General features: G+C 43.8%; 1 protein-coding gene across 2 annotated transcripts; it reads right to left on the bottom strand.

The window, feature by feature from the left end:
• Positions 1-1000: 1000 nt before the first annotated feature.
• On the bottom strand, positions 1001-13694 carry PRKAG1 (protein kinase AMP-activated non-catalytic subunit gamma 1; the record flags this gene model as incomplete). 2 transcript variants are annotated; one of them, XM_080705740.1, is made up of 12 exons in its annotated part: positions 13671-13694; positions 8496-8538; positions 3276-3385; positions 2999-3080; positions 2843-2901; positions 2660-2705; positions 2502-2556; positions 2105-2231; positions 1835-2000; positions 1644-1681; positions 1242-1388; positions 1001-1108 (listed from the first exon to the last, which is right to left on the bottom strand). In XM_080705740.1, the coding sequence occupies exons 3-12, from the start codon at positions 3378-3380 to the stop codon at positions 1001-1003; spliced, it is 933 nt and encodes a 310-aa protein (XP_080561866.1). In that variant the 5' UTR covers positions 3381-3385; positions 8496-8538; positions 13671-13694. The 2 variants fall into 2 exon arrangements, with proteins under 2 accessions (XP_080561866.1, XP_080561865.1); XM_080705739.1 differs by lacking the exon at positions 13671-13694 and having other exon boundaries at positions 2843-2938; positions 3003-3080; positions 8496-8529.

The following is a 13694-nucleotide window of genomic DNA, read 5'->3' as shown; positions in this document are numbered from 1 at the left end:
AATAAATAAATAAATAAATAAATAAATAAATAAATAAATAAAAAATAAATAAAATAGGGTTGGTAGTGTAGCTTGGAGATAGAATGTCCCTGAGTTCAATCCCCAGTACCACAAAAATAATAAATAAATAAAATAAGAGCTGAGGGTGTAGCTCAGTGGTAGAGCACACCCAATTCAATCCCCAATACCACCCCCCTCACAAGTCTATAATTTGAAATAATCCCAGACTCAAAACATTTATGGTCTTAAGCATTTTGGGTGACACACAATCTATATAGGTAAAGGGCTAAGAATGATATCTGGCACACAGATATGTGTTATTAATTAGTGAGTAGTGGAAGCCATATGGAGTAGGTTAGTGAAATAATATCTATTAACTGCAAAATCAAACACTGTAATACCATAATGAGATTTTTTTCATTTAATTAGCTTTGCCATGAAAAGCAATAACCTTGGCTAACCAATTTTGCCATCCTCCTCCATCAAACCATTTCACTTCATATTCATACAACACAGGAACCCAAAGGCCCTCCTCCCCACAGTCCTCCACACTCGAATTGTGGGAAGAAACGTCACTGAATGGCCTCAGCCTCCTTCATAACGGCATGAAATAGGATGAACACAAATACCTTTAGGAAGAGATTTTGTGTGTGTGCTATTATCCTAGGACAGGGTCGGGGCGGAGACAAAGGAAGAGGCAGGGTAGGTCTAGGGATCTCCCAGAGATCAGAACTGGCCTGCGGAGCACAGAGCCCGTCGTTTACCCCAAAGGGTCTATGTCTAAGAGGACAGGGGCTAGGGTTGGCTAGGCTGAAAGTTTTTCTCAAGTGTATGTATGAGGATAAGGGAGACTAAAAACCTTTTCTCCTTCCCAGACAGAGGGTAGGGGGGCTCCTAAGCAGGAAAAAGTCAATTCTCCCAAGGTTTCATCTGATTCCTACAGCTTCCAGCAGGCAGCGATGGGGCATGTCCCTGATGCTGCCCGGCCCCTTCCCTCTGCTCAGGGCTTCTTCTCTCCACCTGTGAGCACCAGGGCCTGCAGGATGTCAGACAGTGATACAATTCCCTTGACCACATCATTCTCATCCACCACTACCAGTCGGTGAACCTAGCACAGAACAAGGAGAAGGAATGTTTAGCACCAGCCTCAGTTAAGATGGGTCCCTCAGCCCCTGCCCTCCTTGCTAAAGCCCACACTAGAGGCCCCTTCCCACAGCCTTTGGGGTTGCTAGCCTCCCTACCTCTGCTTCCACCAGCCTGTTGATGATGGTCTCCAGAGTCTCGTGCAGGTAGCACTTCAGAACGCCCTCAAAGTAGTGGGATCGATGTTGTAGGGCTTTGGTCACAGACACATCCAAGTTGTTGTAGGTTTTTTCTGCTGCCAGATTCTGGGAAGAGAGAGGAAGGGCTTGCAGGGAAGCAGGGGAACCAGCCCTGGACCCACCTACTCTTACCACAGCTCAGGGTGATTGTCAGCCATGCCCACAACCCACAGCCAAATCATTCAATTCCTTTTCAAATAGGATTTGAAAGCTCGGAAGCTTCCCAGACCCTGAGCCCGAGAAGAGACTCCCTTCTTCTCCCTCTTCACATTCAACATCCTCTGCCCCTCCCTCCCACCCAGCCCGTCCACAGTCACTCACGATAACGTCAAACTTGGAGTAGATGTCCACCACACGCCCTAGGGAAACAGAGGCAGCTCAGCAAGGAGATCTGGCATTCAAACCCCCCTCTACCCACAGAATTGCCCTTCAGGCTGAGCTGAGGGGAAGGCAGATTTTCACGGTGCCTCCCGACCCCTGGAGCCCTCCCTCTTCTTTTCCTAATCTCTCACCTTTCTCATCTACCACTGGCAGGGCTGACACTCGATGTTGTACAAAGATGCCCAGAGCCACATACACGGGAGTGGTAGTGCGGACCATAGCAATATTGGCATAGGTGCCAATCTGTAGTTCTTCCAGAGACTTAGACATGAACTCTGGCTTGGGGAACTCAGTGATCTAAGGAAAGAACCATTAGCTTGACTTTTTATGCCCCAAACCACCCCTGGACACCCCTCTAACCCAGTATGTAAGAAATAAGAACTGGATTGAGGAGAACTTACAAACAACTTGAGAAACTTGAGGATACGCTTGTGAGTGAGGATGTACAAGGTGTTGCCTGATTCTGGATCAATGACTGGAAGCCTGTGGATCTTGTTTCGAATTAATGAAGAGACAGCATCAAACAAGCTATGAGAAAGTGGGAGGAAATGGTAAGTACATGGTGCTAGGGCTGAGTTACATAGCTCTTTATAGAGTGTTTATAAACACAGAAAACTGGTCGTTAGGGGAGGGTGGCAGTGTTCAGATCAGACTAAAAAGAGAGTGTGTATGTGCGTGTTGGGAAAAGTATCTTTTCTCTCTTTTGCCTTTTTCTTAGATGTTTGGGTGTTTAAGGTTTTAGCTATGCTGATAGCAAGGCTGTTCTTCTTTTTGAATAAATGGATAGCTAGAACTCACCTGGCATTAGGAGAAATGCACACAAGTGGTTTAAAGGAGTCCTGTAGGTACACCTCTGAAAGGAAAAGGGATAGATCACAAAATACTACAGTGGAAAAGCCTTTCCCAGGAAGCTTTCCATCCCTCCATCCTTGCACAACCCCCACTTTTCTATGTACCTCTCCAAGTTTCTATTTTGTGTTCTTCTAGCTCATAGATCTGTACCTGGAAGCAGAAACAACAGAATTTAAGACTTACTCTCCCCATTTCATTAACCCCTTATAGCTTGCTGGGAGGAAAATAAATGGCAATAAGGGACCTTGAGCAGGGAAAATGGTTTTCTTTGGACTAAATTTGCTTACCAGAGCTGACTTATAGTAGCGGTGCAAGATATTGATGAAATCTGTGATGGTCAGCATACCTAGAGGCCAAACAAGAGCTCTCAGCATTGCCCAAAGCTGCTGTCCCTGGCCTGCACAGGATGTCAATAATACCATGTTCCAGAAACTTTTGCTTACCCACAAAACTTTGCTTCTTACTATCCCACAGAGGGGCAGCACGTACGCCATTAGTCACCAAGGCAAAGAAAGCTTTCTTTACCTGTAGTCAAGAAAGTAATAATCACAAAAGGAAATTCACAGGGAGGAGGAGGTAAGAAAGGAATTGGCATTTTGGGGAAAACATGAGACTAGCCCCATAGAAGGACAAGGCTGTCATCTTTGGGCTGAGATAGGATGAGAGGTGTTGAACCAGAGGCTTTAAGGAAGAGGAAGAGGAAAAAAGGATTCCACTCACCTGCAGGGAAGTATCAAATACAACCAACTTGGAGCTTGTGGGAATCAGGTCATAGCAGCGATGAGATTTCATGAAGGAAGTATACACACTATTGTTGGATTCCATGGTCTCTGCACAGAGTGGGATAGTTAGGAGCTAGCTTTTTTATTTATTTATTTATTTATTTTTGTGGTGCTGGGGATTGAACCCAGGGGCCTTCTACCTCCAAGCTAAATGCCCAGCCATCATATATATATATATATATGTTGTATGATTTTTTAATTTTATGATTTAAATTAATTTTAAAGCACCGGGAAAAGCCAGGTATAGTGGCACACGCTTGTAATTCCAGTACTTGGGAGGCTGAAACAGAAAGATCATAGGTTCATGGCCAAGCTCAGCTACTTAGTGAGGCCCTCCACAATTTAGTAAGACCCTATTTCCAAATTAAAAAAAAAAATAGGAGCCAGGCATGGTGGTGCATGCTTGTAATCCCAGCATTTGAGCTACTATTTGTTTGTTTGTTTGTTTGTTTTGCAGTACTGGGGATTGAACCCACGGGGATTCTACCTCCAAGCTACACTCCCAGCCCAATTTTTTATTCTTTATTTTGAAACAGGGTCTCACTGAGTTGCAGAGGGCCTAAGTAGCTGAGGCTGTCCGCGAACTGTGATCCTCCTGTCTCAGCCTCCCGAATCCTGGGATTACAAGCATGCGCCACCAAGCCCAGCCTTGAGCTACTATTTAGTGAGGCCCTTTGCAATTCAGTGAGACCCTGTTTCAAAATAAAGAATAAAAAATAGGGCTGGGAATGTAGCTTGGAAGTAGGAAGTAGAACGTCCCTGGGTTCCATCCCCACTACAAAAAAAAAAAAAAAAAAAAAATCAATTTAAATTACCTGACAGAAACTTATGGAGATTTACATAAAAATCCTAATTCTAATCCTCAGTTTCTTTTCAAAATCAGAATAGGCTATTTACTTTTCTTCTTTTTTCTTTTGTGGTACTAGGGATTGAACCCAAAGACACTCTTAACATTGAGCTACATTCCCAGCCCTTTTTGTCTTATTTTGAAACAGGGCCTAAGTTGCCCAGACTGGCTCAAACTTTTTTTTTTTTTGGTACTAGGGATGGAACCCAGGGAAAATGCACCTCCGAGCTACACCCCTACCCCTATGTTTTATTCTTCTTTATTTTGAAACAGAGTCTCACTGAGTTGCAAAGGGCCTCCTAAGTAGCTGAGGCTGCCCCCGAACTGTGATCTCCAGTCTCAGCCTCCGAATGCTGTGGCTCAAAACCTCTTGAGTCACTGGGATTATAGGTGTAAGCCATCATGACAGGCCAAAAACGTGTGTGTGTGTGTGTGTGTGTGTGTGTGTGTGTGTGTGTGTGTGAGAGAGAGAGAGAGAGAGAGAGAGAGAGAGAGACAGACAGACAGACAGACAGACAGACACTCACTGGGGACTGAACCCAGCAGTATTCCACCCTGAACTACACTCCTGGCCCTATTTTATTTTTATTTTGAAACAAGGTTTTGCTAGGTTGATGAGAGTCTCACTACTTACTGAGGCTGTCCTTGAACCAGTGAGCTCCCTGTCTCAGCCTTCCAAGTACTGGTATTACAAGTGTGGGCCACCATGCCCAGTGAAAAATAGATCTTAATTGACCATATGCAGAAAATCTCTGTCTCAGCCTCCCAAGTATGTGCCACCACACCCAACCCCTACTTTAGTTTTTATTTGAAAACAGGGTCTCACTAAGTTGCTGAGAGTCTCAGTTGCAGATGCTGGCTTCAAACCTGAGATCTCCTGCCTCAGCCTCTCAAGTGCTAGGATTACATTGGCTCCTTCTTTTATTTGTTATTTTTAACTTTTTACATACTATGTTGCCATTCTGTTCCCAGGTCATCTTCAATATCATGAGTCCCTGAAGGCAAGGACCCATCTTGTTCATCTCTGAACCCATACTGATTGACTTCCTTGATGCTCTATGAACCATGGTAGAACTTCCAAATGTAAGTAGCCACGCCAATAATGTTTTCAGGAGCCTGGTAAGAATCACTGGGTGTTCTAGGATGTAAATAAACACAATGGCGACTGGTAGTCATTTCTGAGAAATATCTCCTCATGTAGAGCTGCTGCCTCCTTTTATTTTTGTGTGGTTCTGTGGAGTGAATTCAGGGGCATTCTACCTCTGAGCTACACCCCCAATTCTATTGTGTGTGTGTGTGTGTGTGTGTGTGTGTGTGTGTGTGTGTGTGTGTGTGTGGTCTGGGGATGGAACCCAGGGGCATTCTACCTCTGAGCTACACCCCCCACCTATTTTTCATTCTTTATTTTGAAACAGGATCAAATCCCAGGAGTTACAAAGGGCCTCACTAAAAGTAGTAGCTGAGGCTGGCCGCAAACCACAATCCTCCTGTCTCAGCCTTCCAAATGCTGGGATTACAAACATGCTCCACCACACCCAGCAATTCTGTATATATAAATGTGTGTGTGTGTGTGTGTGTGTGTGTGTGTGTGTGTGTGTGTGTTACTGGGGGTGGAACCCAGGGGCTTTTCTACCTCCAGGCTATACTCCCAGACCTATTTTATACTTTATTTGGAAACAAGGTCTCACTAAGTTGCTGAGAGCCCCTGTGATCCTCCTGTCTCAGCTTCCCATGTACTGGGATTACAAGTATGCACCACCAAGCCCAGCTAGTTTTGAATGAAACATGAGATTTACAGGTTGTCCCAATCATTTTTAGTCCTCTTCACTGCTTGGTCCATGTAGAAAACTGAGTTTCAAAGAGTTGGGCGTGGTGGCGTACACTTGTAATCCCAGTGCTTGGGAGGCTGAGACAGGAGGATCGCACAGGTTCAAAGCCAGCCTCAGCTACTTAGTGAGGCTCTCAGCAACTTAGTGAGACCCTGTTTCCAAATAAAGTATAAAATAAGTCTGGGTTCCAACCCCAGTAACACACACACACACACACACACACACACACACACACACACACACCTGAGTTTCTAACTCCTTCCTTGGTGTAATGCAAATGTACTCAGAAACATAAAACAATCACTGATAACATACTTATATGTGGTACTCAATTAAAGAGAATCAGTCATATAATTCAAAATATGACCATACTAACTTTTTGGACCAATAAAATAAAAACAGAAAAGTTTTCTTTTTTTTTTTTTTTTTTTTGGCAATGCTCTGGATCAAACTCAGGGCCTTGCATTTGCTAGACAAGCACTCTACCACTGAGCTATAGCCCTACCTTTAACAATTGTAAATTCTAGTTGAGAACACATACATTGCTAATAATATGTCCTAGGCTCTCTGACACTGTACTATCTTTTGAAATTTGTACTCAGCCCTATTTTAACCCACTGGCCCTAATGCCATAAACACATCCTAGAAAGACCTAGGAGAGTTCTTAGGGAAAATCTTTTACTAGAGATACCTGTTTCTAGATGCCTCTTTCTAGGTGTCAATCCTGTTTCTTTCAAGATGACCTAGGCTTAGGCCATTTTAATAGGCATGTGGGAGTGCATTGGAATTACCTTTTCCTGTTCCCTGAATTTTAGAGGCTTACAGCTCCTTTTTCCAGATAAATTCCAAGGGCTTTCAAGGCCTTTCCATAATTTCTATGTACATTCAATGGCTTTAAACTTGCTGGGTGCCGGGCGTGGTGGCGCACGCTTGTAATCCCCGCGCTTGGGAGGCTGAGACAGGAGGATCACACAGGTTTCAAAGCCAGCCTCAGCTACTTAGTGAGGCTCTCAGCAACTTAGTGAGAACCTGTTTCCAAATAAAATATAAAAAAGGTCTGGGAGTATAGCCTGGAGGTAGAAAGCCTGTGGGTTCCAGCCCCAGTACCACCAAAACAAAAAACAAAACAAAAAAAACTTGCTGGGTGACCAAATCCTGTGGCACTGTTTCTGGAACACTCAGAAAATACTAAAGAAGCTGGGCGTGGTGGCGCACACTTGAAATCCCCGCACTTGGGAGGCTGAGACAGGAGGATCACACAGGTTCCACCCCAGTACTACCAAAAAAAAAAAAAAAAAAAAAAAAAAGAAAAGAAAATACCAAAGAAAAGTTGGGTGTGGTGATACACACTTGTAATCCCAGTACATAGGCTGAAACAGGAGGATCGATCATAGGTTCATGGCCAGCCTCAGCAACTTGTGAGGCCCTCTGCAACTTAGTGAGACCCTGTTCCAAAATAAAGACCCTGTTTCAAAAACTAGGGCTAAGGGTATAGCTCAGAGGTTTGAATGCCCCTGGGTTCAATCCCCAGTAACACACACACACACACACACACACACACACACACACACACACACACACACTAGGGCTAAGGGTGTAGCTCAGAGGTTTGAATGCCCCTGGGTTCAATCCCCAGTAACACACACACACACACACACACACACACACACACACACTAAAGACTTTAAAAACATGGTTACTCAGTCCAGAGTTGCTTATGCAAGTTTTCTTTGTATCTCAAAAGTTTCCCCTAGCCAGGCGTGGTCACACACACACACACACACACACACACACACACACACACACACACCAAAGACTTTTTTTTTCTTTTGGTGGTACTAAGGGTGGAACCCAGAGGCTTTCTACCTTTGGGCTATACTCCCAGACCTATTTTCTATTTTATTTGGAAACAGGGTCTCACTAAGTTGCTGAGAACCTCACTAAGTATTTGAGGCTGGCTTCGAACCTGTGCGATTCTCCTGTCTCAGCCTCCCAAGCACAGGGATTTCAAGCGTGTGTCACCACGCCCAGCTTGCACACCAAAGACTTTAAAAACATGGTTACTCAGTCCAGAGTTGCTTATTCAAGTTTTCCTTGTATCTCAAAAGTTTCCCCTAGCTGGCTTCGAACCTTTGCCACCCTCAGCTACTTAGTGAGACTCTGAGCAACTTAGTGAGACCCTGTTTCCAAATAAAATATAAAATAGGTCTGGGAGTATAGCCAGGAGGTAGAAAGCCTCTGGGTTCCACCCCAGTACCACCAAAAAAAGAAAAAAAAAGTCAAAAGTTTCCCCTAAAGTGATTTCATAATTGAAGATATTAATTATCCCCACTTTCCCTAAGAATTTTTCCTGGGTGATCTGCCGAAGCACTACCGCTGGTCTATGTGGTTTGACCCAGCTTTGATTTTCCTAGGGGAAGCAAGCGAGGATCAGGCTGATTTTCACATCCAGCCTCCTGTTCAGTTTACAAGGTAAACTTACCTTGAGGATGCTCATTTTCCAGAGCCGAGGAGCCATCGGAAATAACCTGGGAAGACAAACAGATTCAGTTTAACCAAGGCTCCCCATTTTAGCATAGCAACATTAGGACTTGTGAACTAATGATTTTCTTTAAAACATTCTAAGGCCCCCCGAAATATTATCTCATTTAATTTCCCTAACAACCCTGAAGTAAATACTATTATTAGCCTATTTTCAAAGAGTAGGAAACTGAGTCAAGTAACATTAAGCAACCTGCCCAAGGTCACATATTGGTAAAGTGTGAAAGAGGGACTGGAACACATGTATGTCTGGTTTGAAAGCTCATGTTCTTATATACCACACTGCCTAATGAAACATTAGGTCCTAAAAGCTAAGACTAAAAAATCTGAGTTTAAGGACTGGCCTCAGATTATATCTTTGTGTGAGTGGTACTAGGAATTGAACCCAAGGGCATTCTACCTTTGAGCTATATCCTCAGCCATTTTTTAATATATATTTTATTTTGAAATAATGTCTTGCTAAGTTACTACATTCTGGGCTGAAACCTACCATCTTCCTGTCTCAGCTTCTCTCCCAAGTACTAAGGTTATAGGAATTGGCCACCACTCTGGGATCCCACAAGATTCTTTTTTTTTTTTCTTCTTCTTCTTCTCTTTTTGCAATACTGGGATTGAACCCAGAGATATTCTATTTTTTTTTTTTTTTTTTTTTTTTTTTTTGGTGGTACTGGGGGTAGAACCCAGAGGCTTTCTACCTCCAGGCTATACTCCCAGACCTATTTTATATTTTATTTGGAAACAGGGTCTCACTAAGTTGCTGAGAGCCTCACTAAGTAGCTGAAGCTGGCTTCGAACCTGTGTGATCCTCCTGTCTCAGCCTCCCAAGTGCGGGGTTTACAAGCGTGTGCCACCACGCCCAGCTGAGATATTCTATTTCTGAGCTACATCTCCAGCCCTATTTTTTATTCTTTATTTCAAAACAGGGTCTAAGTTGCAGAGGACCTCACTAAGTAGCTGAGGTTGGCCATGAACCTGAGGATCCTCCTGTCTCAGCCTCCCAAGTACAGATTATAAACGTGTGTTACCATGCCTAGCTCACGAGATTTTTAAAGATCTACATTGTTAAAATATGGATGAAGCCAGTGGTGGCACATACTTGTAATCCTAGTACTTGGGAGTGAGACAGGAGGATCACATGCTCACTGTCAGCCTCAGCAACTTAGTGAGGCCCTTTGCAACTTATTGAGACCCTGTTTCAAAATAAAAATAAGCCAGGCATGGTGGCGCAAGTTTGTAATCCCAGCATTTGGGAGGCTGAAACAAGAGGATTGTGGTCTAACTTAGTGAGACCCTGTTTCAAAAAATAAAAAATAGGGCCGGGCGTGGTGGTGCACGCTTGTAATCCCCGCACTTGGGAGGCAGAGACAGGAGGATCGCGCAGGTTTGAAGCCAGACGTGCGCGCTGGCTTAGGAGACTGTTTCCAAATAAAAATGTAAAAATAGGTCTGGGAGTGTAGCCCGGAGGTAGAAGGGCTTCCAAGAACCCCAGTACCACCAAAAAAATAAAAAATAAAAATAAAAAATAGGGCTAGGGATGTCACTTGAAGGTAGAAATTCCTGGGTTTCATCCCCAGTACCACAAAATAAAATAAAATAAAATAAAATAAAATAAAATAAAATAAAATAGGGAGCCAGGTGTAGTGTGCATGCTAGTAATCCTAGCATTTTGGAGGCTGAGACAGGAGGATCCAGGTTTGTTGCCAGCCTCAGCTACTTAGTGAGGTCCTTTGCAACTCAGTGAGACCCTATTTAAAGAATAAAAAATAGGGCTGGGGGTGTAGCTCAGAGATAGAATACCCCTGGTTCCATACCCAGTACTGGAAAAAAAAAAAAGTACAAAATAAAATAGGGAATGAGGCTGAGGGTGTGGCTTGGAGGCATACTGTCCCTAGGTAACACGTGCACATGCACACAGACACACACAAACATGGATGATGCTGGGCATGGTGGCACACACTTAACACCAGCTACTCAAGAGGCTGAGGGAAGCTGGGTGTGGTGGCACATACTTGTAATTCTTGTACTTGGGAGGCTGAAACAGGAGGATCCAGGTTCAAGGCCAGCCTCTGCAACTTAGTGAGACCCTGTTTCAAAATTAAGAATAAAAAATAGGACTGGGGGCATAGCTCAGGGGTAGGATGCCCCTGGGTTCAACTACTGGTAGTTGAATCTACAACAAAAGAAAAGGAAGGAAGGGGAGAAGAGAAAAGAAAAGAAAAAAGAAAGAGACTAAGGGAGAATTGCACGTTCAAGACCAGCCTTGGCAATTTAGGGACAACCTGACTCAGAATAAAATAAAAAGGGCTGGGTGTAGATCAGTGGTAAAGTGCTTACCTAGCATTATGAGGCCCCGGGTTCAATTGCCAGTTCCACAAGCAAACAAACAAAACCCCCATGGATATCAGAGATGTTTCCTCCAAACACTAAGTAGAGCTATAGGCACTGCAATCAGAGACCTACCCCTTATCATTGAGACAGGGCCGCATGTGGAGACCCTCAGGTGACTGTCAGCTAGGCGGCCAAGCCTGAATATCGCGGAGTAGATGACGGGCATGAATGTCCTGACACTGGGGTCTCCAGTCCTCTCGGCACCCTTGTGAGTCACAGGGGTTATTGCTGTTCTAAGCTTCATTTCCCAAATTAGTCTGAGATTAGAATGCTTTATTTTCTGGCACAACTGGGGATTGAACCCGGGGGCATCTGACCTCTTTGCTTCATCACCAGCCTTTTTCTTTTTTCTTTTTCTTTTTCTTTTTTTTGCAGTACTGGGGAGGAAACCAGGGGCATTCTACCTGTGAGCTATACTCCCAGCCCTATTTTTTTTTGTGTGTGTGTGGGTCTGGGGATGGAACCCAGGGCCATTCGACCTCCGAGTTACACCCCCTGCCCTATTTTTTATTCTTTATTTTGAAACAGGGTCTCACTGAGTTGCAGAGGACCTCACTGAGTAGCTGAGGCTGTCCGTGAAACGTGATCCTCCTGTCTCAGCCTCCCGAATGCTGGGATTACAAGCGTGCATCACCATGCCTGGCTCTATTTTTTATTCTTTACTTTGAAACAGGGTCTCACTGAATTGCAAAGGGCCTAAGTAGCTGAGGCTGTGCTTGTACCGTGATCCTCCAGTCTGAGCCTCCCAAATAGTGGGATTACAAGCATGCACTACCGCACACAGCTTACCACCAGCCCTTTTATTCTTTTTTTAGTGGTACTGGGGATGGAACCCTTCTACCTCCAGGCTACACTCCCAGACCTATTTTATATTTTATTTGGATGCAGGGTCTCTTAAGCCAGCAAGGCTGGCTTTGAACCTGCGCAAACCTCCTGTCTCTGCCTCCCAAGAGTGGGGATTACAAGTGTGTGCCACCATGCCTGGGTAATTTATTTTTTTGAAACAGGTTCTCACTAAGTTGCAGAGGGCCTAACTAGCTGAGGCTGGCTGCAAAACTGCGATTCTCTTGTATCAGTTCCCAAGTACTGGGATTATAAGCATGTGCCACCACTCCCGGATGGAGTGCGCTTTATTCTTTTATTGTGGTACTAGGGCTGGAACCCAGGAGCATTCTACCTCTGAGTGACACCCCACCCCTATTTTTTATTCTTTATTTTGAAACAGGGTCTCACTAAGTTGTGGAGGACCTCATTAAGTAGCTGAGGCTGGCCACAAACCTGGCTTAGAGAGAGCTTTAAATACAGAGAAACCTTCACTGTGCTCCCTTAAGTGGGAACATTTGGAAATTTCAGTCTTATTTAGGACTCCAAGGATCCTGAAAATTTTCATCCACTGACATCAAAAGTTTGGCTTCATTTGTTCTGGGTAATATTCCTGATCAAACTTAAAGCCATGTTATACCTCCATAGCTTCTGTAGTAATATGAAGTCAAAGGCTTTGGCTTCAACCTGGAATACTAGCTGGCAAACAGGGTCAAGCTGGCAGAACAGTTCTAAACTTCCTTCCTGCAATGTGCCGAAGGGTGGGAGAAATAAGAAACTACTTAATCTCCCTACTTAATCTCCCTCTCTTCTCTGGGCTGCATATCGCTATCAGGTTGGCCCAGCACTTTTGGCAAGGCTAAAGAAACAACAGTCTTATTGATTAAAAGTAGACTGCAGCCAGGCATGGTGGCACACGCTTGAAATCCCCACGCTGGGAGGCTGAGACAGGAGAATCACGCAGGTTCAAAGCCAGCCTCAGCTACTTAGTGACTCTCAGCAACTTAGTGAGACCCTGTTTCCAAATAAAGGAGAAAATAGGTCTGGGAGTATAGCCTGGAGGTAGAAAGCCCCTGGGGTTCCAACCCTAGTACCACACACACACACACACACAAAAAAAAAAAAAAAAAAAAAGAAAGAAAGAAAGAAAGAAAGAAAAAAATAGATAGCAAGCCAGCCTCAGCAACTTAGTGAGGCTGTCAGTAACTTAGTGAGACCTTAAAATAAAAAGGGTTGGGAGTATACACACATGGTATACTACAGTCTCACAAATATCTATACAAAGGTGCAGACACAGCTACTTCTATAAATTATAGCACCTATCATATGATACTTAAATACCACACTATTGAGCTGGCTGTGATGGTACATACTTGTAATCCCAGTACTTAGGAGGCTGAGACGGGAGGATTGCAGGTTCATGGCCAACTTAGTGAGACCCTGTTTCAAAATAAAAGATAAAATATGGCTTAGCTCTGAGGTAGAATGCCCTTGGGTTCCACCCCAGTACTGCAGCAACAACAACAAAAAGCCACGATGCTACAGCTATTTTGTTCATTATCTACCCAAACAGATTATAAATTCCTGGAAGCCACAACTCTTATACTTTGTATCCTGCACCACATAGCACTGTGTGTTGTAAATAATTCATAATTTAAAAAATTCTCTAATAATGAAGCATACTACTATGAACAGAGAAACCTAAGACAAAGTCATATATAGAGAAGAGACATATCACTAGAGACACAGACACCAACATAAGAGTCAGACAATTGAATATATGACTATCTTTCTTCCTGTTTCTTCACACAGGGGGAACCATATCCACTCTTGTCTACTTTTAATAACATAGGGGAATGAGAGGGTACCAATGTACTACGTAAGTACAAAATATTATCTCACACACAGTGTCAATTTCTTCCAAACTCCT

The sequence above is a fragment of the Muscardinus avellanarius genome (assembly GCF_963383645.1).
Source record: "Muscardinus avellanarius genome assembly, chromosome: 11".
NCBI lineage: Eukaryota > Metazoa > Chordata > Mammalia > Rodentia > Gliridae > Muscardinus > Muscardinus avellanarius.
This window is presented reverse-complemented; position numbering and strand designations above follow the sequence as displayed.